At 30.9% G+C, this 26,496-nt stretch overlaps 1 protein-coding gene across 7 annotated transcripts in view; it reads left to right on the top strand.

Moving 5' to 3' along the window:
• Mical (Molecule interacting with CasL) overlaps nt 1–26,496 on the top strand; it is a 51,279-nt gene that overhangs the window by 18,361 nt on the left and 6,422 nt on the right. For 3 of the 7 annotated variants that reach the window (XM_067354135.1, XM_012371945.2, XM_012371783.2), the window contains exons 11-23: nt 872–1,111; nt 4,306–4,447; nt 5,186–5,307; nt 5,375–5,578; nt 6,099–6,258; nt 7,066–7,229; nt 7,310–7,512; nt 8,261–8,439; nt 9,699–9,823; nt 16,661–17,252; nt 19,193–22,071; nt 23,463–23,492; nt 24,726–24,870. In XM_067354135.1, coding sequence (XP_067210236.1) covers nt 872–1,111; nt 4,306–4,447; nt 5,186–5,307; nt 5,375–5,578; nt 6,099–6,258; nt 7,066–7,229; nt 7,310–7,512; nt 8,261–8,439; nt 9,699–9,823; nt 16,661–17,252; nt 19,193–22,071; nt 23,463–23,492; nt 24,726–24,870 — 5,185 coding nt within the window. Of the gene's footprint in view, nt 1–871; nt 1,112–4,305; nt 4,448–5,185; nt 5,308–5,374; nt 5,579–6,098; nt 6,259–7,065; nt 7,230–7,309; nt 7,513–8,260; nt 8,440–9,698; nt 9,824–16,660; nt 17,253–19,192; nt 22,072–23,462; nt 23,493–24,725; nt 24,871–25,205; nt 25,330–26,496 lie in introns of all 7 variants that reach the window. The other 4 variants (XR_010889976.1, XM_012372134.2, XM_012372211.2 and 1 more) reach the window with 4 other exon arrangements.

Below are 26,496 nucleotides of genomic sequence, written 5' to 3'. Positions count from 1 at the left end.
GTTTATCTCTCATTATTCGGTCGTTATTGTTTATTAAAAAGTTATTAAGAAGTTAATCGAATAATTAATTAATTGAATTGCTAAATTTAATTGTTAATAACTTTTTAATAAACAATAAGCGATAACTAAAATACACGCATTTAATTTATCACTTTTAAACAAATAAATCTGCTAATTGTAAGTAAATTCCACTAACGTGTAATACATGGTGTCAGAAAATAACGTTTTATTTATTAAACTTATTTTGTTAATAACTTTTTTAGTTTGGTAATAAATTATGAGCGCCGACTAAAATTTTTAAAATGGTTACTTTGAGTAATCCTGATAACATACCCCCCCTTCCCTCCCTTTCAGGTCAAGGTCATTGAGTCATTGGTGGTCCTCTATTCGATAGTTTTATTTTTTCTGTTTTAATGTATCCTATGCGATTCAAAAGAGGAACTAAGATATCTAAGAGTTACAGTGTCAAAGAGTCTTATTTACACACATTATATATTGTTGATTCATGTTTTCTCGCAGTAATCGCAGAAATGTAATCGGATTTTTTCTAATTTTAATTCATTGGAATTAAATAGATACTTTTCTTTAAGCTTTTATTTTTATTTTTATATAATATGTACAAAATTGCATATGCTATCAGTTTAGAATGAAAAAGTGTATGAGAGGTAGAAGACATCATTCGCTTTTCACTCGCTTATCACTTCAACATTATCAAGGAAAGTGAAATAGTAAAATAATACCTAATGTAACAGGAAATATTAGGATTCAACTAATTCAAAATAAAAAACGAGAATAAATATAGGGAAAAAATCAATATTCATAATTTGTGATTAATCGCATAAATAATAATAATCTTCAATTCATAATTAAGGAGGAAAGGCAGAAATGTCTTGATGAGATTGAAAAACGTCGAACCGAGCGTATGAAGAGACGACAATACTTGCGCAAGTTGGCAACTCAGCAATTCTATAAAAGCATGCAGATATTGCAAGGCAATGCAAAGTGTGAGAAAAATGAAGCTTTTGAAGATTATTCGATTTTCTTATATCGTCAAACTGCACCAAATTTCAAGGACAGAGTAAAAGATTTAGAGCAGAAAATTCTTTATCCAGTAAGCTATAGACTAATCATAAGTACAGATGAGGAATCTGTACTTTTTAATGTTTGAAATAACAGTATACTGTTTTAAAAAAATACTTAGCATGATAGTATACTTTTTTAATTAATATGTTTGCTACTAAACCTATTTGAGAAAAGATTTGCATAAATTATATTAATATGCTTGATTAATAAAATTGTTGAATTAACGGATACATTGATTTTTATTTATTTTTGTTAGTCTTATAGGTCTTTTAATATATAGATAATTACAAAAAAGCTACAAGAACCGAAAATATGGATGTTAGAGCACAAAAGATACTATAAATTAATATACGGGAAATTGACCACAATTTTGTTCTCTCTTTAATTCAACTAGATGCAAGGGATTAGAGAAAAAAGAGTTTAGATCGCATGGAAAACACTGAAATATTAGATAAAGATATTTAAAATAAATAGAAAAAAATTAAATAAGCCAAAGTAATAAAGAACGATCTCATCAATAACAATGATCACATTGATACTGCTCGACACGAGCGATATATCAGTTCATAGCACAGTGATATAGATATTTGTATATGTGTGTATATAAATATTTGTATTTATAAATCTTTGAATACACAGATATTGTTCAATTTATCAATGTTTGGATAAGATCTTTAGATTTATAAATTATTTTTTTTAATTTACATAGGATGCTTAAGAATTTTTATACACATAAATTATAGAGATAATTTTATAGACTATTAAATTTGTAAATTCATGGATTTTTAATATTTTAATTTGCCAAATATAAAATTTTAAATATTTTCTATATTTTCGAAGAACAAAAATATTTTACTAAAAATATTTTTCTTTATACTAGATTTGATGCTACATTTGCAGACTTTTAGTTTTAAATACACTCTTCAATAAAATTAAAATGACAAAAATATGTGAAAAGTCAGTGGTAAAAATGGTAAAATATGAAATATAAATTTGCGAAAAAAGTTATAGAGTAACAAGCCTTTTAAAACTTAAAAATTCAATTTTCAAATTCTGTTAATTTTTTTCTTTGTCATTTTATGTACTTTTAATTATAAGTGGCACAATTTTTAGTAGTAAAAGTAATAGAAGTGGGTGAATTTATGATCTTAGAGTTATGTGGATTAGCGATTATCCTCATTACAATACTCTGCTGATTACTAGAAGCCTACAGTTTTAAGGTCATCACACAAAAAAATTTTTAAGTCACTCTCATTACTGCTCAATGTGATTGGTCGATTTGCTTACGTTACGACTAAAACTTTTTTACGTGTAATGACTTTTAGTCTTTTGTCGAGAACAGGTTTCAATAGATTCCTTATGCCCGGTTCCACCAACGTAGATTAACTTTAATCTCGGTTAAATTATTCTTTATCTTTTTCTAATTCTTAGAACTAGAAAAAGATGAAGAGTAAGTTGAACCGAGATTAAAATTAATCTATATTGGTGAAAATGAGCATTAATCTCACATTTGCTAGATCTTCGAATTCTAGGTACATGCGTTTTTAAAATCTATATTATTTTTGCAGACCAGACCAGGTAGAGGCATAAGCTATACATACTATTTTCTTTACTGTTATCATACAGTTGATAATATTATTTGTCTTTATGTTAAACATTTCTTAGGATTTCTTATTCATTGTCAGGAATTTAATTGTTCTGCTAAACAAAAGATGCCGCATGCGTGCGTGCGTGTGTGTGAAAATTAATACATACATATATAATTAATTCTTCTCTTATATTACAAATGAATCACGTACAATTAGTATTAATTTTTTATTTTCTTTTGATGAATGTACGATAGCAACCAATAAAATGGTTATCAAAGTTGATATAGGAATCAACAGCAACGCTTTAGCAATTGATAGATATTCAGTTATAAATTTTTTTTAACTTAGGGCCTATCCAGACAAACTTGCATAGTCGCATAAACATATGCATAAGGAAATTGATTGGTCCATTTCCTTATGTATTTGCTTATGGACCAATCAATTTCCTTATCCATATGTTTATGCGACTATGTAAGTTTGTCTGAATAGGTCCTTACAGTTGTATTCCAGAAGAAACCCGCACTATATTCTGTCCAGCGAGAAAATATACCCCTTTTTGCGAATAGGAGAAGCATAGTGGCCAAAGTGGGAAGAGCGTTGGCATTGACAAGCTGCACGAGCAGTACAGTAATGTGGAGTGGGGGAAGGGGGGGGGCTTTCTAACAAGTTCCGTGAGGGAAAACTTGCGCGAAACGGACGAGTTTTCGTTTAAACCAGGTATATTCTCTCGCTGGACGGATATGTATATATGTATATAAAAATACGAGACTGTAATGTGCATATATACCTGCTTTTTCGTGACCAAAAGTGGAATCTCTTTGTAAACCAGAAACTAACAAATATGTAGTTGAGAAACTTCTATTATATTCACATATATATAATGATTATATTGAAACGATTGTGTTGAGAATATTCATAATATCTGACTTAAATTTTATAATTTGGAAGAATTTTCTGTGCATGATAATGCATTAGCTTACATTGTCGATATTGTTGTTTTTTGCAAATAACAACGCTGTGCCATTCTTACTACTTAACAGATTTGGCATCACCGGACTTATTTTATTTTCACAACTCAAATTGTAATTGAAATGAAAGCATTTTCAAAATATTTCCATGAAAGAAGAAGAATGAAATGAAATATTTTTAAATATGTATTTATATGTCTATTAAGCTGATTCAGTCACTTCAGCATAATCAAATTAAATATATACAAAAATTTAGTGCTATTTTGTCGCTAAATTATTTTTGTATTTTCAATCATGTTGCTGTTCTGTAAAAAAATAATTGTATAACCAGCTTAAATTTTAAGTTAACACAGCCACACGAAAAAAATATTAAAAAATGACACACACACAAATATATAAGGGTGATCTATTTAAAATATTACAAGCTATTATCTCTTTGAAAGTACGCATTATAATAAAAAATGTTTTAAATAAAAGTTGTTTTTTCAATAATATAAAATGTTTGTGAAAAACTTTGTACATATACATTGAAATTATATGCATTTACATTGAAAATGCTTTTTATAAGATGTCCACTCAATTTATGCTCGCATTATTTGTGTACTCTTATTAATCTCCTACAATCGCTTCACAGAAATTTCTATTAATTTGTCAGTTATTTTTAGGACAGAGAAACTAAGATGCACATTGCTTATCGAAGATGTAGTGTTGATGAAGAATTTTCGGGAAGAATAAAAAATTTCGAGGATAAACTAAAAGGAACGGCATCCAGTGAAAAGAAACCCAAAGATCTTTTACGTGCCATTGGTTCGTATACATTTCTTATTTTTATTTTATTTTAATAAAGCTTTTTTATGTCTACAGCTGTATACAAAGAGACACTTTGTAACAGGAACCACTTTGACAATGTTGTAAATATTAATTTTAGCGTAAATTAAACTACATAAATATTTTATTATCTGAAAGAGATCATGTAGCATAATATTCAAATTATATTTTAATCACCTATAGTTTTCAAGATTATAAGGTAACCTTCAATTTCGATTAATTTTTCTACTTAGAAAATTATTACATGGTCTCTTTCGAATTATGCAATATTTATATAGATGAATTTTTGCTAAAGTCAATATTTATGCGTTATCAAAGTGATTCCAATTACTCTGCTTTATTTTTATATAATCATTAATCGTTTTTAAGATAATAAAATGTGTTCTGTAAAACAAAATACCTTGTATATATGCGTATATAATAGTTTGAAGATTTCTTAAAAGTCTTTTTCAAAACAATACAAAGAAATGAAAATTTACCGTTATTTAATAATTAACTTTTATGAAGTATAATTGAGATTTAATCATGTCAATGTAATATTTAAGTATAATGGTGTGTGCATGTGTGCAAAAATTTTGAAATGATTTTAATGTGAAAAATTTACGACTTATTTTGTATACATATATATTTATATTACTTTATTAAAATTAATTTGACTGAAGTGTGTACTATTGTATAAATTGTCAAATTAAATAATAAAATATTTTTTGCGTGTAGGTAAGATCGAAAAAACGGATTGGAACGTAAAGGAAATCGAAAAGAAAATTGAAGAGAATAAAATGAGCCGCGGTATTCGTCATAATCATGTAGAGAGAGTGCCGAAGTGGAGTCGCGAGCAGGTTGGTAGAAAAGCTCAGTAAGTTGACGTTTTTGTATTATTTTCAGATGTATATATGTACCATTCAGTTTTTAGCTCGGCAGATTAAGATAGAAAAGCGGGGCAATGATCAAAGAGACACATATAGTAAGTACGCTGATATAGATAATACTCTGAAAAGTATAGGCAAGAAGATTCGAGAGGGTAGTACGATCGGATACAATAAAGTTGCAGTCATGGCTGAACAATTTTCAAGTAAAAGTCAGGATACGGAGCCTACGCTGCAAAAATCGGTAAATATAATTTTTACGATCTCTATGCAAAATTGGTCAGCAGAATGTTAAAATTTTATCTATAATGTAATATAATGTAATATAAATGCTATTATATTTTTTGCTTTATAAAAGAAATCTATTTAATTATCAGATGATAAATGATGATGATTATGGAAGATTAGTGTTAAAAAAATTGTTGTTTAGGCATGTTTATTGAAAGCTTTATAGGATATTCAGTTGTCACAATATTTAATCCTAGTGCGACCACGTATATCAAAATTTTCTAAAAAGATATCTTTTTGAATAAATATTGTTTATTTTTTTTTTTATAAAGAATTATCCTTTTAGCGATTGTATTATTGGAATAATTTGTATAGATATAATGTATAGATATTTGTATTGATAATTGTATAGATATATTGTAGATTGTAACAATTAATACAAGGATTTAAAAGTGTCTTATAAGAAAATATTGTTACTAATAACAAATATTTGTCATTGTTAAATTATTATCAAATTGTATAAATTATTCTTGTAGAATACTAAGCCCGCCATTGTATTACCAGTACAAGGAAGTTCAGAGATGTGCCACTTTTGCAATAAACGAGTTTATTTAATGGAAAGACTTAGCGCGGAAGGTAAATTTTTCCACCGCGGTTGTTTCCGATGTGAATATTGTTCCATCTCGTTAAGAATAGGTAATAATTGTCTCTTTTATAACATTTTGAATGCTATTTCGATTATCAAAAATAAAACTAGAAGGTAATCTTATTTATAATTTGTTTATTTATAAATACAAAAATAACAAGAGTTTGTAAATTAAACAAGGAATTCAGCAAAAACTGTAATCCTTAATTATGAATATAAAGACGTAAAGATTAAATAATTTCTTCTATGTTTAGATTTAAAAAAAAAAACGCAAAATTTTTGAGGATTTACAGATTTCTTGAGTATGTAACAACCTTTTTGATAAATGTAAGAAATTTTTTTATTTTATGCAGTCATGGAATAACACGTTTATGAGAGTAAAGATGTAAAATATTTGGTATATTTAAATATTTGAAATATTCTGGTTTATTTCCTTAGTTTAATTCATCTACAACATCCTACAACAATTTTATTTTGTATTGATTATTGTGTATGTGTTTATGTTTAATTTATCACTATTTATTAAAATATTTTTTTAATTAGATATATGATTCTGTAAACATTAAGTTTTATCTGATATACTTTGTATTAAAATGTTGAACGAAAAATATGGTGTCAAAAATAAATATAAATGTAAATATTTTTAAATTTACACACAGTAATCTATGTAAAGCTAAAAATTTTCAAACTAATGAAAATAGCGAATTCTGTACCCATAAACGTAAAGAACTTTGATCTCTAAGTATATAAATTTGATATAGTATAATCGATATGGCAATCAAAACATTACACAAAGTATGGAATATGTTTAAATCATATTTCTCTTAATGATTTCCTAACATTACTTTATTTTGTAGGAAATCATACGTTTGATCGAGAGAAAAATGGAGGACGTTTTTACTGCACACAACACTTTGGATTATCAGGGACACTAAAAACTAGAATAGATAAAAAGAAGAACAGCTTAGTGAACAAAGAAAATGTACCTAATACCATGATTGCATTGGATACATCAGATAAGGTATAATTTTGTATAATATTGTATGACATATTTGAAATGTTAATTTAAACATTATAGATATAACATATATGTGTTTTCAGGTTAAATTGCCATTGGAAGGTATTGTTGGACTTGATCTGTTGGACCGTGGTCAAACTCCTGAGAGAATTGAATTCGAAAATCTAGCAGAGATATCAGATCCTGAGGAAGCTCACAGCCAAATGGACGAAGATGAGTGGACAGATAAAAATTTTGGTGCTTCTACTACGGAAATGGGATCCAGTGATGACAATTTTGATATGAGGTAAATTATATATGCACATATTGTTACACTCGCGTCAACCACTTACGAGTGCACGCATAAGAAAGAAAGAACAACACACGTTATAAGCACAAAACGGCCCTAATATAGTAAGCATAACGACAATCTTAGACACAATCTTAGACTCTTTGAATAACGACAGTCTTAGACACAATCTTAGACTCTTTGAATAACCGGCTCGCGCTCGAAACGCGTTCTCACAGCAGCAAGGACCAAGCGTAACTCTCCGCTGTCATTTTATTGATATGACGCGTCTCGATCTTTTCTACGGCACACGCGATATCTCAATCGAGTGTGATATCGAGCGACGATATTCCAGCGGCGCGGACACAACAATATATTGCAATATTTTACCACGTTAATCCGATCGTAAATTCGTACAACCTCCACATGATGTGCTTTGGGTAAAGCTAATGTCAGCGGTATTTTCATTAAAAAAAAGCTTTTCCCATTTTTTGTTTAAAAAGTAGTACAATAACTCTTATAGTGTGGTGAAAAAATAATAAAAATTTATAAAGATTTTTCATTTATTTACTGCGATAGAGCAGATTGACCTCTTCAGCAAGGAAAGTAAAAACAAATAGTATAAAAATGCTGATAATCCTGGAGATTGATGAAAACTCATTAAAAAGGGGTGGGGATAAATTAAAATATTTTTTAATGTTTTCTTTTATGTCGAATTGTGCTAGAATAGCATTATTCAATCTATTATTCTATATCTATATTTTAGTGATTCTGATGAGGACAATGAGATATTCGAGGAAGCTATAGATCAACCGTTAACAACCGAGGGAACTCTTCAGTTAGCTAAGAATTGGACTCTGCGCTATTCTCATCCACATGCAATAGGACACTCTGACACCGGCAGTAATGAATATGAAGATTCCAGTGATGAATATACTAGTGAAGGTATCATTCAGTTGATTTAAATTTTCCATATCTCAGATTGTCTGTTATTTCATCCATCCTTTGCATTTATAATTAACTGCAATTGCATTGATGCAATTTTGATGTCTGTTAACTTAGCACTTTCATCACAAAAAATTGAATTCTCATATATAGCAAAATTAAGTGCTAATTTATTGCTCCCTAATTTAGTCTGGAATTTATTGAATCAACGTAACAGTGGAAAATTAATGTTAAAAGTGGGAATGTTGACTTAACATTAAGCTAGCACCCCAACTTCTAAAAAACATTTAAAGATGAAAAACAAAATAGGTATACCAGAATTTTTTGCTAATTTATTGCTCCAACATACTGCAGATTGTTAAAAAAGTTTATTTTAATTTAATAAACCTAAAATACAGTGATAGGTACAGTGATGTCAGTTTGCTACAAAAGCAAGCTATGTTAAAATAATTAGTTGCTTTGGAATTTGTTATTTTAACATGTTTCCTATATTTATTGCTCTCAGAATATGCAATTTGGAATTTATAGGGGACACCGGGGACGTGAGCGAGCAGATGTACGCTCGCTCGCAATCCCGGCAACTGAATATTGTCTGGGCAGCATGTAATGTGGCTGATACGCTGCTCAAACAGCTATTTAGGATCGAGGTCCTAAATAATATGATTTTGTAGCATGCCGCATAGAGCCTTTCTGGCTCACTCTCTCTCGGAGGGGAGGAAGGACCAGGGATAAATCTCTGGCCCTGCGTCCCACCTGGGGCGGGATGCCAAAGGCTTCCAGAACTGCGACGGTGCTGGCTCCTTTTGCCACCATCTTAGTCGCATATACGACGGGAGGAGGAGGCGCCGACTATAACATATCAACAAAATTAATATCGTGCGGACGCATTTTTGGATAAATAATATGCTACAATTTTTATATGACACATGCTGCAATTATGTATAAAAAATGCGTCCAAATGTCTATCTGGGGAACTAAATTATTGTTTGTTTCAAAGAAGAGACTAAGAATAGTGTCTCGAAATGCACTAAAAATCAATAATAATATTTTTCTTTGATTGTTTATGCATTAATTTATGCATAATTAGTTCATATTATATATTTCTCTAAAATTGATATAATATATAATCGAAAATGGAAGAAAGAACAAATGTGAAAGAGAGAAAAAAAAGAATGTGTACGACAATTTTAACAACTCTTCTCTAGTTTATATTATTTTCCTTTATATTACGATATATAATAGTTTGATTTCTTTTTCAGACGATGAAAGCGGTACTGCAACCGAAGATGAGGAAGATGTTCGCGCGCGAGAGATTCGGAAACAGGAAGTGTGGTTGAAAGTGCCACAATGCAATTCTGATACTGACACCGGTTCGGAAACAGAGGTGAAGCATTCTCAAAACTCTGTAAATCTAGATATAATTAAAAAGTCATCCATTTATTTTGAAGTTAAAATATTACCCCTTTTAATATCTGATACAAACGCAAATAATAGCAAATTATTGCCCAATAGAAACGATCTCGGATTATCAGAATCCTTAAATGAAATTGCATTGGTTTCTAATAAAGTAGCTATAAACACATACAACCGAAACGACATACTTTCTGTCAATACAAATGGCACATCTAGTAATGTTATCTTGCAAACTTCTAAAAATATAACTTGTACAATGAGTTCAACACCTTTTCTAATGCTAAATAATATCCATAATAACATTTCAAATCAAAATAAATCTTTAATTCCTTTGACAAATGTTATTGTGAATAATTACTTGGGTAATAAAGATTACAATTCTATTCTATATGAAAACTTTATGAACAAAAGTGTTCGGTTTGATTTCAGTCGTTCAGATAATAGAATTAATAATAATTGTTTGTATACTGTTTTCGACGTTGACACAACAAATCTTTATTTAAATTCTGTTGATTTGAATTTAAATGTTAATAATTTTAACATACACGATTTAATTAAAAATTTGTTAGATTTATTTACAAGTAATATAAAAGGAGATTTTTCGCAGAATGATCAAACTTGTTCGAAACAAGTTGCGAAAACTACATGTGCAGATATTATATCTTGCATTGGAACCAGCAAACATTACAAGGTTTCTAATATTGAAACTGTCCTAAATGTTAATAGTTTGCTGAATGCAATTATTTATCTTTTTAGTAAAAATAGAAATTCCTTATTTTTTTTATTGTTAGAAATCTATCGATATATTGAAGCGTTACGTAGCAATTCACATATTAGCAATCACAGAAATAACTTTTTAGAATTTTCAAGATCTGATTTGCCTGAAGAAATAAATATACATAAGCATGAAAATATTAGTATTATTAGCCAAGATAAGGATAACAATTTTATTAACAGAAACAGAAACATTAAACTTAACGATGATATTTATAATATCCATACAAGCGATATTGCTGACAAGAAAAACAAAAATATACAGACAATACAGCCACTGATTATTACAAGTGTATTACAAAAACCAATATGTCCAGTATTGACAGTGACATTTGCATCCCCAACACGGGAAATACAACTTGAAGAACTTGAAGAATCTTTAGACACATCAAAATTGTTGGTTCCTTCGAAATCACAAGATATTCCAGATTTCGGAAATTGTAACAGTGCATTCGATAAATTGAAGCACGATTTAAAGCAGCGAAAGGCAAAAAATAAAATCGTAGAAAATGAACTCCGACCACTATCAACTGAACGCGCCCAATTGAAAATGAATAAATATTTTATGGAGAATAAGAAAATAATTCCGCAAAATCGACCAATACAAAACAAAGAAGTTAAAAAACCATCTAATATGAAAGCGTTAAAGGAAGAAATGTGGAAATATTTTAATAAGACTAATTCCTCGAATGATTGTGATAAAAAGGCCAACATAATTAAAGTTACTGCTAAACAAGACGAATGCGAAAAATTAGAAAAAAATATAAAGAAAATAAGAACTGAAAGAAACATTGAAACAAATGATCAACAATTCAATCAAATTGAAGAACAAAGCGAAGTTGCACATTTAGAAGATAATGGAATGAACTCTCAGTTCGATTTATCACTATTTGAGCTAAGTAATGACGAAGAGAAAACAATATGTGATAATTTTGATTTGATATATAATGATCTTATCGAAGCAAAGTCTCTAGATTTAAAAATCAACACAAAGCAACATACTACTGTAGCTTCTGACATATTAATGTTACGTACGAAAAATAGTGCCCAAACAATTATTACAAACAATATTAAAGAAGAAGAAAAAATTAATCCAGCATACAATATTTTAGAAACCGATATGAACAACAAAGAAAACGAAATTGATGCGCATTTAAATAGCAATACGATAGACTCACCACTATTTAAATTTGCATTAATTTCGTTTTCATTATTTATATTATTTATGTCAGTCTCTAAAATATTGTATGCTGGATTAATTTTGTCTTCTTCTTTACAGAATAATTAAAGATAATTGCAGAAAATTGTATAATTAATATACATATATGCAAAGCAGTATCCTAAATAGAGCAAATAAAGAAAAGGTGTTAAGAATTGATTTTGCTATGGTTTATTTTGATTCGATCTTTCAGTTTAAGGCGTCAGAAAGGCTTTACTAATCAGTGCGCATGCGAGAAATATCGCAGCAAATCAGTTGCCTGTCTTACAATTATATCCATTACAGTTTTCTGTCGCGCGCACTGATTGAATCTCTCTGTTAAATAATCTTTGCATTGTAATAAAAGTTTCTTTTTATTTTCTCGAATTTGCGTGTATTCTTTTCGATAATAATCCCATCAGGGGTTTAGATTCAGGGCACGAATCGTATTAAGAGTAAAAAGGTTTAATTAAGTGGTGTTTTTGCATGTGTGTTTTTTTTGCGAAATTGCTGTTAAGCCCGTGTATTTAAGAATTTAAGGCGGAAAATATTTTCGGAAAAAGAATTACTGAGTTCAACAGATCAGATTTCTCCAAAATCTGAAAAATTTGAAGTGGTGCAACTTCTGATGGTTTATGGATTTGAAGATCTCATTGATGACTCCAAAGCGAGACCAGAAGAAAAGACGAATGCCTTCATTAAAGCCACGAACTCAATCTCCTTCTCCTCCTTGTAGAGAAAGTAGTTACAAGAACTGAATACATGCACAGTAACCAGAGAGATATGATAAAGTTTTGTGAAGATACAAGCAAAGATTGGCATCAAGCAAATTCTTGCTTACGCAAAGGTCACGTCAACTCAACAGATTTCAATCGTTCTGTGAATGAATTAAATTGAAAATTTGATGAGTCAGTTAAGAGAGGCAGGGCAAATAATGAACAAAATTGACTTTATGATGAAGATTCTAGGCTGTCTATCAAAGTTTCATTAAAGTATAGCACATTGGTGATGGCATAAAACAGTGTTTCTACAGGGAATAAAACAGTCAGCGTTCTGTTTGAGAGGCTGATAAAGGAAACGGGCAAGATGATAGAAGGTATAGACGACTGTTGAGTTAGACAGTTATATTTACCACCATGAGCAACAACCGAAGAAGAAAAGACCAACGGCTCACAAAGAACGGTCTACGACCAATTGAAATTGAGTGAGTTCCAGATTTCCACAGAGTTTCACACAGAATTAACGGACACAGCAATGTGAACGGGGCAGAGACAGTGTAAGTCGAACACGTATCAAACGGACTCATGAAGGCTGCAAACAGATACAAGAAGAAATACACACAGAAAAAAACGGACACATAGAGGTTGCAAATGGACATAATCTTAATAATATCTTGCTATATATAGCAAGTAGCAAATCCATGTGTAATAATACAGTTACAGACCTCGTTTTCTAAAGTGTCAGTCGATGTGGGATAGATTTAGCTTTGTGTAGAAAGTACAGTTTAGACTATGTTCCTTTCTATTCTACATATGTCAATTTCCTTCTCTGTCCGTTTCCTCTTGTGTCTATTTGCGACCTTTATAAGTCCATTTCTTCATGTATCAATTTGGGATGTGTCCGACTTACATTGTGTCTGCGTCGTTCATACTGCTATATCCGTTAAATTTCATGTGCATTTGGGATTCTTCCGATCAGATCCAGAAACAAAGATACTCTACAAGTGAAGTGTTACTTACTATTGTAAGAAAAAGGGATATTACCCGCGTGAGTGCTATAAAAGGAAAAGAGATACGAAAAACAAATCCGACAAAATGTACGATAAATCGAGTATATTTACGGTAACATCTCCGACAAGTGATTGCAACAGTCTCTCTAAACAGCGACAGTCGGTGAATGAACAAGTGCAGCAACTTCTCTTGCAGGATCTGAGTTACCAGGCCTAAATTATCATCAACAGTAATGCGTCAACATCACTGAACTTTACATATACTGGAATGCACCTTCTCATATAAGCTTGGCATATACGTGATAATGGTGACGTGTTGATTAGTGTATTAGTCTCACACGCTAGTGACAATGGATTTTATTTCAACCGTTACACTAAAATAAAGAACGACAATCATTACCTCTCTGCAAAATTAGCAACCTGCGAGCAGTATCTTGCATAAAAAGAAAAACTATTAACTTTGTTCGGAGTGCATACCCAAGTAGCAAATGATCGTCGTCTGATGTCTTTTTGTCTTCATAATAATCAATTGATCAATCTTTATTATGACGATAAAAAGATGTCAGATGACGTGTGCTACTTGGGCACATTCTTGATTATAATTACGTGTAATAATCTTATTCTTAAGTTTTCATTTTTGTAAAAAAACCTGAATAACCCAATTTTCTGATCAACCCAATATAAAAAGCAATTAAAAATTTCAGTTTTTTAATTTTTTTGTTACGGCTAAGTAACAAGCTGGATGCAAAGCTGTATTTCTGTACATACAAATCTACTGCAAAACACACTTTAATGACAATATTGTAATAAATTCTGAGTCTTGTGAAGAAACTATCTTTTAAATGAATGATTTTAGGGTAGATGAGGGTGTTTTAAATGAATATTCACGATTGAATTAATTACTTTTCTGACAGATTATTTTATCAAAGAGAGTTAACAAATGTTTTTTTGTTATCAGTATGTGATATATTTGGGTATATTCCGTATATGTGCCGGTGATGATGTACTGCTCGAATATACTCGGGCAAGTCAAGGAAGTGGTTAATAGACTGTGTATTCATAAGATACAATATTAAAGAAACGACAAAATAAAGTACAATGGAATACGACAAGACATATTTTCGACGCGAATATAAATATTACGTCGGATAATTGAGTTATTACGATCACAAAGTACTGAGGGTAGCGCGGAATATCGACAAGAGTCAGTGAACGTTATAAGTAGTTAAGCAATGTTTAACCAGCCACTAAGTTATCAAACCGAATAATTAACCGAAAAGTATAAGTTTGAATGCAGGCAGCCACAAAATGCTCTCACATAAAGTACGGCACTGCAACGGGCGCACCTCACTGTTGGCTATTTTACTGCCGAACTTGCATCAAATTGACGAAGTGAGATTAAGTTCCAAAATGAGTCCGAAGCTCCGATTTCATAAAAGAATAGGTTAATAACACCCACGTAAGGGTGAACAGCCATACTTTTCGCATGTTCTGAAACAAGAGAGTGATTAGCCGAAAACCGGAACTGGTCGGCCGGTTTACAGGTAGTTGCACTTAAGGCGATAGTGTTGTCAGATTTATAATAAAGATGACGTAATTGCTGGTTGTGTTTGCGAATAAGCTCCGAAGTAATCAGCTGTTATGCGATAAATTTTTTACAATATGCGCGCGCGCACGCACTTTCTCTTCACCCACACACTTACATACACATCTATGCAAAACTTTTCCAACTTTTTTTAAATAATGAGATATTCCCTTTCTCTTTACCTTTTTAAATCATTAATTATACTTCCGTTCATTTCCTGTCTCTCTACTCTTTGCTTCTTCCTTTCCGAATTAATCTAATTTTTTATCTATCTAATTTTCTTTGCGCCTTCATTTCTCTCCTAATTACCATTCTCTTTCTTTAAAATATTCCTTTTTCACTTTTTTCTATCTTAATAATTTTCCTTTTTATCTCTTTTCTTTTTTTTTTCCTAAACATTTTCTTATTAAGTTTGTAGTTCTTTCCTCATTATATACTTCAGCGTATATCTTTCTATCTTCAGTACCCATCTTAAAAATCTTTCATGCATTCTCTATGTTTTCTCATATTCCTTCCATTTTCCATCGAATTTCTATCTTATATCTCACCACTGTTCACCACTGTTTCATCAACGCATATAATTACACTTTTTTTCCCCAATATTTTTCAAATTTTCTTTTACTTCTCATATTTGTCTCATACTGCACTTTTTTGTTTTTTCCTTTTTCCATGTTCTTTTTGTTGCTTATTAGACTGAATTGTATACCCTAGATACTTAAATTTCTCGAGTTTTATTTTTCTTCTATCTTTCTTATCTTTTTTATCCTATTATTTTCTTTTCTAAATATCATAATCTTTGTCTTCTCAACATTTAGATATACTTAGCTTTTTTTCTATCTAAATATTCTTTTTAATTTTGTTATCAATTTTATCTTGTTTTTCTCCTGTTAAGATCATCATATTTCCGCACGCACACATACGCGGGCGCGCGCCCACACACACACACACACACACACACACACACACACACACACACACACACACACACAAACCTACCCGCAGCAGTGTAAAGCGTTCGTAATACTTATGCTTGTTTACAAATTCTTGTTATCCTTACTGAACAATATTGTCTATCTAATAATTTGTGTTTAATAGTTTCAGAAAAGCTTTCGTATTATTACACATAAATAGTTACCTCGGTTAATATATTATTGAGTCAAATTATCTTCTTTTTTTTTTTAATTTGTTATCTGTGTTTCCTTTTTTTGTGGTTGTAAAGTGGAATTACTTTGATAATAAATTAATAAATAAATTTTAAAAGTAAGTTTAAATTAGCATTTAGGTGCAAATAAATTTATGTTTGATTTGTTTGCAGGGAGCATTTAGAGAAATAACAATTTTTTTATATACCTTATAAAGTAAATGTAAATTTGTGCAATAATACACACATTTAATCTGAACATATAACCAATGTATTAGTATTTGTTTTTTTCTTTACCGCTCTATACTAATTTACTAAATTCGCTATTCCAGCTGTTTGCTACAACAGTTATTTATTCATCATAACGACTTTGTTCCATAGGTCGCATCATCGGAGAATGCATCGACAAATAAAAGTGTGGAAGACTCTGCAACAGAAATTTCGACAGATTCCGAATTCGAGCATGACGAGACAACTCCAACGCAGCACGAAATTCCTGAGATTACTATCAATGACTCTTACGTGCGGAAAACAAGAGGCACTTATGTCGAACCTAAAAAAGTGCAGGTGAAAAGCAAAATGATATCTTCGATTAATAGCAATTTGAGGCAGGACGAGAAACAGCAAAATGTCAGCGAGCAGTTTTTAAAAAGTGATCGACTTAAGGGCAAAGAAACGAACTGCACCATACCGACTCCTACGAATATTTGCACGCCGTTACTAAATCCGCGAAAAGGAGATTATCTTCTAAATCGCACTCATTCAACTGGAGGAATTGCTTCGAGACTCTCTTTGGAGTTGAAGAAACGATATTTACTGGGCGGATCAGCTTTGAGTGGTTCTGTTGTAAAATCAGGTTCGACGTCCAATGTGGATACGAAGCTAAGAAATTTTACCGACGCAATCTCCCAACACCAGAAGTTACTTAATCCAGCGCCAGAACCCAGTCCTACTATGCAAGCATTTTTACAAGGTATGATGAATTTTTTATTATATTAAGTATTTTCTAAAATCATACATACATAATTGAACATGTAAACAATGTACAAAAAATAATTATGTATTATAGGGAGTGCAGCTTTTATGATCTTAACCTTAACATATGTTGTCGAAGTCACAACTCTGAGTAACCATCAAAAGGTTTTAGCCAATCTTCATTGTTTATTAAAAAGTTATTAACAATTAAATTTAGCAATTTAAATAAATGTTCCCTAAGATTGTGATCTCGACAACATATGTCAAAGTCAAGGTCATTGGAGTTACATCCCCTATAATGCATAATTCTGTTGCATTTTTGTTGTATTTCTGCCATTACTTACAATGACAAATTATGCTTACTTTCTACTATACAGGGTGAGGCAAAAGTATGGAAACCCCCAAATAAGTTTTGAGGAAGGCATTTTACGAAAAAATGTTAAATACAAAAGTTTTAGGAAATTTCTCTGGCTTTTCAATGGTGACCTTGGATTTGACCTTGACCGTGACCTTGAAGGTCATTTGAAGGTCAAAGTAATTTTTTTAAATGGAAACCCCTATTTTTTATTCCAAAATCTAATAGCTGGTGTCAAGAGCTTTTCAAAACACTATAATGAAGTTATTTTTCATTAAGTACTTTTCGAGTTATGAGGCTTGTAAATTACAGTATTTTGACATAAAATACAAAATATCTTGTAAAACATTCAATTTTTGGGAATCTTACCTTAATACTTTTATGCATAAAATAATGAGACGAATCAATTGGTATAAAGAAAACACATAGTTGCTTTCAAGAAAAAATATGTAGTTTGCAACATGCAACTGCATACTTTTTTTTAAAACCAATGTGTTTTCTTTATACCAATTGATTCGTCTCATTATTTTATGCATAAAAGTATTAAGGTAAAATTCCCAAAAATTGAATGTTTTACAAGATATTTTGTATTTTATGTCAAAATACTGTAATTTACAAGCCTCATAACTCGAAAAGTACTTAATGAAAAATAACTTCATTATAGTGTTTTGAAAAGCTCTTGACACCAGCTATTAGATTTTGGAATAAAAAATAGGGGTTTCCATTTAAAAAAATTACTCTGACCTTCAAATGACCTTCAAGGTCACGGTCAAGGTCAAATCTAAGGTCACCATTGAAAAGCCAGAGAAATTTCCTAAAACTTTTGTATTTAACATTTTTTCGTAAAATGCCTTCCTCAAAACTTATTCGGGGGTTTCCATACTTTTGCCTCATCCTGTATATAGGGTGTCCTATTTTATTTTAAACAGTCAAATATCTGGAAATCACGGGATTTTAGAAAGAAATGTTTTGTACAAAAGTTTTATGACTTTGAGAGGAACATAAGATGGTGCTATTGGTTTGTTCTTTGATAGTTGTTTGAAGATCACGTGAAAGTCACCTTCAATTTCCTAAATGAAAACCCCCATTTTTCATTGCATATTCTTGCAGCTTACCTCGAGAGCTTTTCAAAACACATGATAAAGTATTTTTTCATTAAGCCACATAATTCGAAAAATGCTCCAAGGACAAACCAATGGCACCATCTTATGTTCCCCTCGAAGTTATAAAACTTTTGTACGAAACATGTTTTTCTAAAATCTCGTAATTTCCAGATATTTGACTGTTTAACATAAAATGGAACACTCTGCATATATATCTATCATCAGTATTTGATGATAATAAAAAATATTTTAGATAAACAAGATAAATCACACAAACATTTGTGTTACTTATTTTTTAATACTATTTTTATTACTTACTCGTTGTTGTTAATAATTGTAAGTTTGCAATAACACAGAATATTTATTATATTACAGACAATTTATTAATAATTGCAGACAATAAAAATGTTGGAAATCGGTTTTCAAAATTAAATTTTATCTATCCAAAATACTTTATGTATTATATGAAATTTTTTCAAGGTACTAGCAAGCTGCGAATCAGCAATGCGCCACTATCTCCATTGTCGCCTACAATTTTATTTTCGCGACAATTGTCAGTCGACCACTATTGTAATTCATCAAATGATGTCGCATACAAATCAACTACTCTGACTGAAGCACCCAAAGCGCAACAGTTGCCTGACTTAGTGAAAGAATCCAATATTCTGAAATCGAAAACAGCACCTAATATTTGTAATAAATCCTCAATAAAAGACAAAGAACTAGTTAATAAACAAATATTTGTACATCAAAGTAATAACTTAACGAAAGATGCCTTAGAGGATATGAAAGGCTCGCAAAATGTGGAGAACATTTTTTCCAATAATTTGGAAGAGAATAATGGTTTTAGACCACGTAGCCCTCTTCACGAGACGTCAATTATCGTCCCGCAGGTAGACTGGAGCATGAAGAACAAAGATAAAGATGCCAGTTCGGACGATTCCGAGATAGACAGCGATTCATTATCATCTTCAGATTTCAATGAGGTGGCTAGAAATGAGCAGCTAGTCGCTGTAAATCTTTCACCACCTAGATTACAAATTCATAGTATCGATGGTGATCTTTTATTAGACGAAGGAACTAACCGATACAAGCGTTACGATCTGAATGATAGCCAAGCCTTTGAGCCAGACTCTATCGAGGTTTCTTTCTTACGAGATCATCAATTGCTTGATCGGTGTGAACCAACTGTCGATTCAATTAATAACGCGCACACTGTTGAAGCGATAAATAACAATATCGAACAATTAGACTTGCGAGACAACAACAAAACAAGTAACTATAGCAGTCCTATTTCTGAGACTTCGCCGATATCCAATAAGCAAGATGATTCCGAAGAAAACGACGTTACTACTGCAGCGTTTACCGAGACAGAATTTTCCGAATGGGCTCGCGATGGAGAAGTTTTAGTCTCTGATGACTTCCACGATGTAGAACTCGATATCGACCCTAGCTTTATTACTACACGGAAGAACAATGCAATGTTATCTTCCAGATCTATCAGAATTGCTAACGAAGATAATACAAAACTCGACAATTTCAAGGTTGACCGGGTAATTAATCAGGAATACTCGAATAACAGTACATCGAAATTGTTAGCCAACAGCGACGACATTAATTACATGGACACGGATAATGAATCGCTTTTGGATGACAGTCTCCAAGATGCTTCTAATGCTATCAAGTGGAGAAATCGGGGCTACATCCAGTTTGTAAATGTCAAAACGACTCTTTCTGATATCCCTATTTCGACCAATACGTGCAATTTACCAGTCGCCGATGCACCGATAGCGAGGTTGGATCTGGAAAACGATTCCTCGTACAGCGAGGAAGAAAAGGAAGGTTTCAAGGACTCTAATGTGATCGAAATTAATCCCGTTACCATGGAAGATGTAATGGACAAACTAAACGAATCCGTGAATAAATTATCAACAAAATTGGAAATTGAAACCGAAAAGCAAAGTGAAGAAGAACGCAAAGAGGATGTAAAGCAAGAACAATTGATAGAAGCCTTCAACAAAGAATTGCTTCAATCAATAGATGAAGACAGTCTATTAGTGATGGAGCCAGCGGAGGATACAACTACCAGTGAGGTTGTTACAGTCCTTGCCAGTCCAGTTAATCCACAGATACCCGTAATTCCTATAGAAATGTCAGAGAAACACGAGAAATCGTCCAAAGCAGACCCCAGTAACTCAAACTACTTAGAATATGTAAAAAAGCTACAGTCCAGAATCGCTGAGTTTAATAATACGAAGGATGCTATTGACGTGAAAAAATCAAAACGAAAGAATTCGAAAAGTATGCTGCAAGCGCACACTGCAGAAATGATTGCCGAAGAAATTAAGTGCCAAGAAACAACGACTCTGAATGGTAACAGTATAAATTCACCGATGACCTCCAGGAAACTCGAGGAGCTCACTAGAGAACGATCGAAGCAGAAGGATCTTATTCAAGATCTCCTGATGGATAAGCTTGAGGCTCACAAGCAGAAATCAGCCGAGAAGAAAGCTCGGAGAGCTGCCAGATCTTCATCTTTCACCACAGCGCTATCATTGATGAAGCCGGCATCATCTAGTACTCCTTTGTCTGCGGTTGGTAACAAATTTGTTCCTACTTCTATAATATCACCAGTAAACAGTCCCATTCATACGACCTTTAGCGAAGCGAAAAAGTCGCTCGATTCTTCATTATTTTTACATCATGAATGTGATCGAGAAACCAAAGAAAAAGTTTCAAAAAAGACCAATCATTCGAATCAATTACAGATGAGTGAAAAGTCGACCACTACTAATCGAGAAGATGTTTTCAAGACGCCACTCACGCTTTCAAAAAACGAAGAAACAAGAAGGACTACCGAAAAAGCCAGGCAAGACGCGAGAGAACGAGCTAGAATGAAAAGTGATGAGGATTTAGGTTTAAGCCCCGAAGACAGAATCAAAGAACTCAGAATGAAAGTGATTCGAAGACAACTCTCAATGGAGAGTGCAAGAAAAGACAATGCATTAGAGACCCAACGAACTGGATTGTACAATGCGATGGATACTTCAGACCTAAAATTACAAACCAGTAAGAGTACCGACAATATGAAAAACATCGCGAAGAAGATTAACTTCGAAACACTGTCTGCGACTAATACAAAATCGATGGACGAATTATTAAATACCGCAGGTTTCGCGCTTTTGGATAACAACGACGTATTAGTAAAAAGAGATAAGAAAAAACCAAAGGATCCAGAAAGAAGAAAAAGTATTATACAAGCAGTATCGGATTTCTTTTTCAAGAAAGAACCCAGTCTATCGCCCAATCAAAAGGACAAGTTGTCAATGTTTCGATTGACTCCGAAATCAAAAGGAAAAGTGAGTATTATCGCAATTATAACAATAATAATAATTATTATTATATTACTATTATATTATCTAAGGCAAGCTAAATCTAATTTCTTTAATTACTGTGAGATTTGAAAAAAAGTATAGTAATAATGGTAGGTTTATAAAAAATTTTCAACTTGAATGTTATAAAGGATTTAATAGGATTCGAAAAATGCTGTCATGTACCTAATTTTTTAAAAGCAGTAAAAATTACGCGAACTTAATCTCGCGAAAGAAAATGAATGCCTTAAAATGTAATAATGATAAAACTTTAATCAAAAAATTTTATGTTGTTTTTGAAAGAAAAGTAATCCCAATCAAAAGTAATCTTAAAGACATGTGTGTTATCTGGGATATTAATTCTTTGGGTGCTATGGATGCATATGCACATCCGACGAATATCATCAATATAAATTGATTTATTTAAATTTATGTAATAGCAAATATATGTGTAAAAATAATGACTAAATTGTGCGCTGTATATAGTTAATTATACGCCAATACGATACATCGTGCGCGAAAAAGTATTCCGTCCCTAACAATCGTCTCTCTCATCATGTATATTGTTTAGAATACTTTTCAACTTTTATTCAGCTTTGAAGTGCTCCGCACTTATCTCTGTTTCTATCAATTTTTTTTGGTAGAAACTTAATTTTAATCTCTGCGGTTTAACAAAACTTTGGTTAAGCTCACTGATTAAACTTGAATTTTGATTTAAATCATAAATAACGCTGATCAGTTTCTACCACAATTACATCAATAATGATTAACTAAACTTATAAATTATACTTTATAACATATGTGATAAATGAGAAAATATTTGGAGACAAAACGCTGAATGGTCCTATATTGGTTCTATCTGTCCTCTGGTGGAAAGTATAAAAATAAGATACTATTGTTAGTTTCTAATGTAAAGATATACAGAGTGTCTCGGAATGATCGTGCCAACGCTCGTGAGCAAGTAGAGGAGAGTAAACTGAACAGAAAAGACCTTTGTTCTACCATTTTGTTAATTGTTTTTTTTTTTTTGGTTAATGTAATTAATAAAAAAGTCCGACAAAATAGAAAATTTGTATATCTCATTACGAACATTGTGTGCAAAAAAATCGAAGGCAAATTTCGTAAAAAGCATCTGATGGCTTGGAGTTTGTCTTTTAAATTATTTTTAAGTAATTGAAAGTTATTGTACGATCTTTTTGTTAAATTATCAAGTAGTAAAGGAAAATAGAATATTTCTTGTAAAACAAAGCAAATTTAATATAAAAGAATTTTTTTAATATCTAATTTGAGATAATTATGTAGAAATTTTTTTTTTTGGATATCTTGTATATACGCATATCCAATTACAGTCTAATAGATACATTTTTTTAATGTTTCAGTTATTTAAATCACATTCGGATGGATCAGATGTAAGCAATTCATAACTTATTGATGTATTAATTTTTTTAGTAGTTTTGTGTAATTGTTGTTATATGTATGTTATAGAATTTATAAATGTTTTTTTTTGCTAAGAAATGTTTGCTTTCTTTTTATAAGTTTATCGGAATAACATGTTCAATAATGCATGGCATCTAATTTCATGACTTGCAATTTTTAGAAATAAAAGAAGATTTTTAATCTGAATTACAGGATTGATTAAAATATGTTTGAACATGTAAAACATTTTCTACCGATGATAATTTATTTTTTATTATATTATTTGTTATACATGACTAATTATTTTGACTTTAAAAATTGTTTTAAAACCATTTTTAAGTCTAAATCTTTATTTATAAATATTGACTAATGGTAAAACATAAATAAAAATTTATAGTTTTCTAACTGTTGAATGAAATCGAACTTTGCGCATTTCCATATATGTATTTGTTTTTAACTTTTGTTCTTACGCGTGCGTCATGTATATTCTCCTCGCTCATTTATTTTTTATAGCGTTCTAGTCCTTTTGCTAGTGAGTTATTCACGCGTTGCGATTCTCTGTTATTTACAAAATAAGTTATTTTCTTACGTTTTTTGTTCATTGAGTTTATAAACTTATCTTTTGTGTTCCATCCGCCTTTCTTAAATAAAGGAATATTTTGATTAAACAAAAATTATTTTACTCATCCCTATAAAATCCAATAAATATATATGTATTTATTATTTATTATCCTCAACTCCTTTCTAAATCATACTAGATTGCTAAGTTGTTTCTTTCCTATTAACTTCTTTCTAAAATTTCCGCTAACAGAATACATTTTATACATTATCGGCATCAAAATCATTTCTTTTTAATCCCCTTTGTCTCCCTTATATTTTCACAACTAAACTCGAAAAACTTTTAATTGGCGATTCTTTAAAATCTATTGTATATTTATGTTATTTATACTTTATTCCGAGAACTTTTAAAAAAAGCTCATACAGTATTTTTCTGAAGTTCTGTTTTTTGGAAACAAATTTTCTATTTATAAAATTTTATGATTGCATACCCAGACAACACGTATGTCCAAAATCGGGACGTAAGACGTCTCTAAGACGTCTTAAAGATGTCTTATGTCCCGATTTTGGACATACGTGCTGTCTGGGTAGAAATTGAGGTATACATTAATTTTTTTTTTTGAACTACTACTCTTATTTTTAATTTAATATTTTACAATTTATTACAGCTTGACAAAATTGTCTCGACGAAATCCAATGAGAGACCTAAAAGCATTTGCGAAGGTATGCTTGCAAGAAACTTTCTTACTGAAAATCCACCGCCTGTACCACCACCACCGCTTAATTACTCAATATCTACTACTCAAATGTCAGGTATGAATTATACATATATTTTTTTGCTATTTTGATAAATATTGAATATGTTGCAGAATTATTTAAATAAATAAAATATTAATATTTAATTATTTAAATAAATAAACTTTGTTATTTTTTAATAATAATTTTAATGATATTATTCATAAACGCGTGAATTATTTTTGTTCTATTATATCTGTAACAGAATAAATATTTTTAAAATTTTCTAATATGCATTATTGCGTTTTATACATACTGTTTTACTTTTTTATTTGTAATAATAGATTTTTTTGCCAATACAAAATAAATGTTTTATTAAAATGTGCAAATAAAAACCTAGAATATTTTTACAGAAAAAATTAGCGATCAAACTAGAAATTATTATTTAAAAAATTCGTAATTAAAGATAAGAAGCTTCCGAGAGGCGCGGACTTGGCTCTTATTGGGCCCAAAGTGGGCTCCGGACCCAAAATCTAGGTAGCTCATCTGATGGCCCCCTCCAAACCCTACAACTTTTACTTGAAACACTTTTTTTGATAACGCATTGTTTTCGAGATATTACGTTGTCTAAGTTAAAATGGGACACTGTATATGTATATATAAACGTGTCTCTTATTTTTAGCCGCTCTAAAATATATTTAAAGCTCAAAATTGGAAGGAGACAATTCCATCACTTTTCTTGTTAGCTTTCTTTTCTCTATTATACTATAACTTTCTTGCTTCCTTCTCTTTATACTTTTAAATGTTGCCCTCCTCCTCTTATACTTACTTCTTTATCTCTCTATATTTCTCTGCTCTTCCTTAATCTGACTTTGTTATTCTTCTCTTTGTCTTTCCTTTTTATTGTGCACTCTATGTGATTTGTCTTTTTTCTCCCTTTTCTCCCTCTCAATCTCTATCCCTTTACTCTCCATTAGTGTAATGTTATGTCAGAAATTCAAACCGTACAACGCATGATTACAGCCAAAAAATCATGACAGAGATTTAGTATTAATTTTCCAGATCTGGACTTTGCATTATTATTTCTATCTTTATAAAGCATAGATGTTATGTAATAGATGTTATATGAATGTGTTATCAACTAAGTCTTGTTAGATGTTCTTTATATGCGCGCACTCAGACAAAAGTTTCATTAGCAAATAATGGAAAAAGATAAACTTTATTTCTTTTTGTTTTGTTATCGTTCGCTTTTTCTGTTGTGAGTTATGGCAGCGTGTAACATCTTTTTGAAAGTCATTGTTAATATTGAAATCTTTAGTTAAAAATAAAGATTATATTTCTAGATAATAATTCAATAAAAAGTGAACTTATGTTTTCGCCTACGAATGTACATAACTAGTTTTTTAGAAACCTAATTAATCTAGGTGTCACTGAAATGCAATAATTCAAAGTACTTTTAAATAATCAACTCGTGCAAAAATACATGATTGACTTTGCTGTACGTAATTTTGGCGCAAAATACGACCGTGTCTTTTTATCTTTTATCAGTTTTTTTTCAACAGTTTTGAAGATACAAATAACTACTCAGTAAACACTGTTTGTTGCAGTGATATAACATGAAAGAAACAAATAATATAATGAAAGTTACCTATATGATATAAAATTGTAATATACCATACGTATTATTTTATAACATTACAACAG

This window comes from Linepithema humile, chromosome 4 (assembly GCF_040581485.1).
Source record: "Linepithema humile isolate Giens D197 chromosome 4, Lhum_UNIL_v1.0, whole genome shotgun sequence".
Lineage (NCBI taxonomy): Eukaryota > Metazoa > Arthropoda > Insecta > Hymenoptera > Formicidae > Linepithema > Linepithema humile.
The sequence above is the reverse complement of the archived record's forward strand: the minus strand, read 5'-3'. Positions and strand labels throughout refer to the sequence as shown.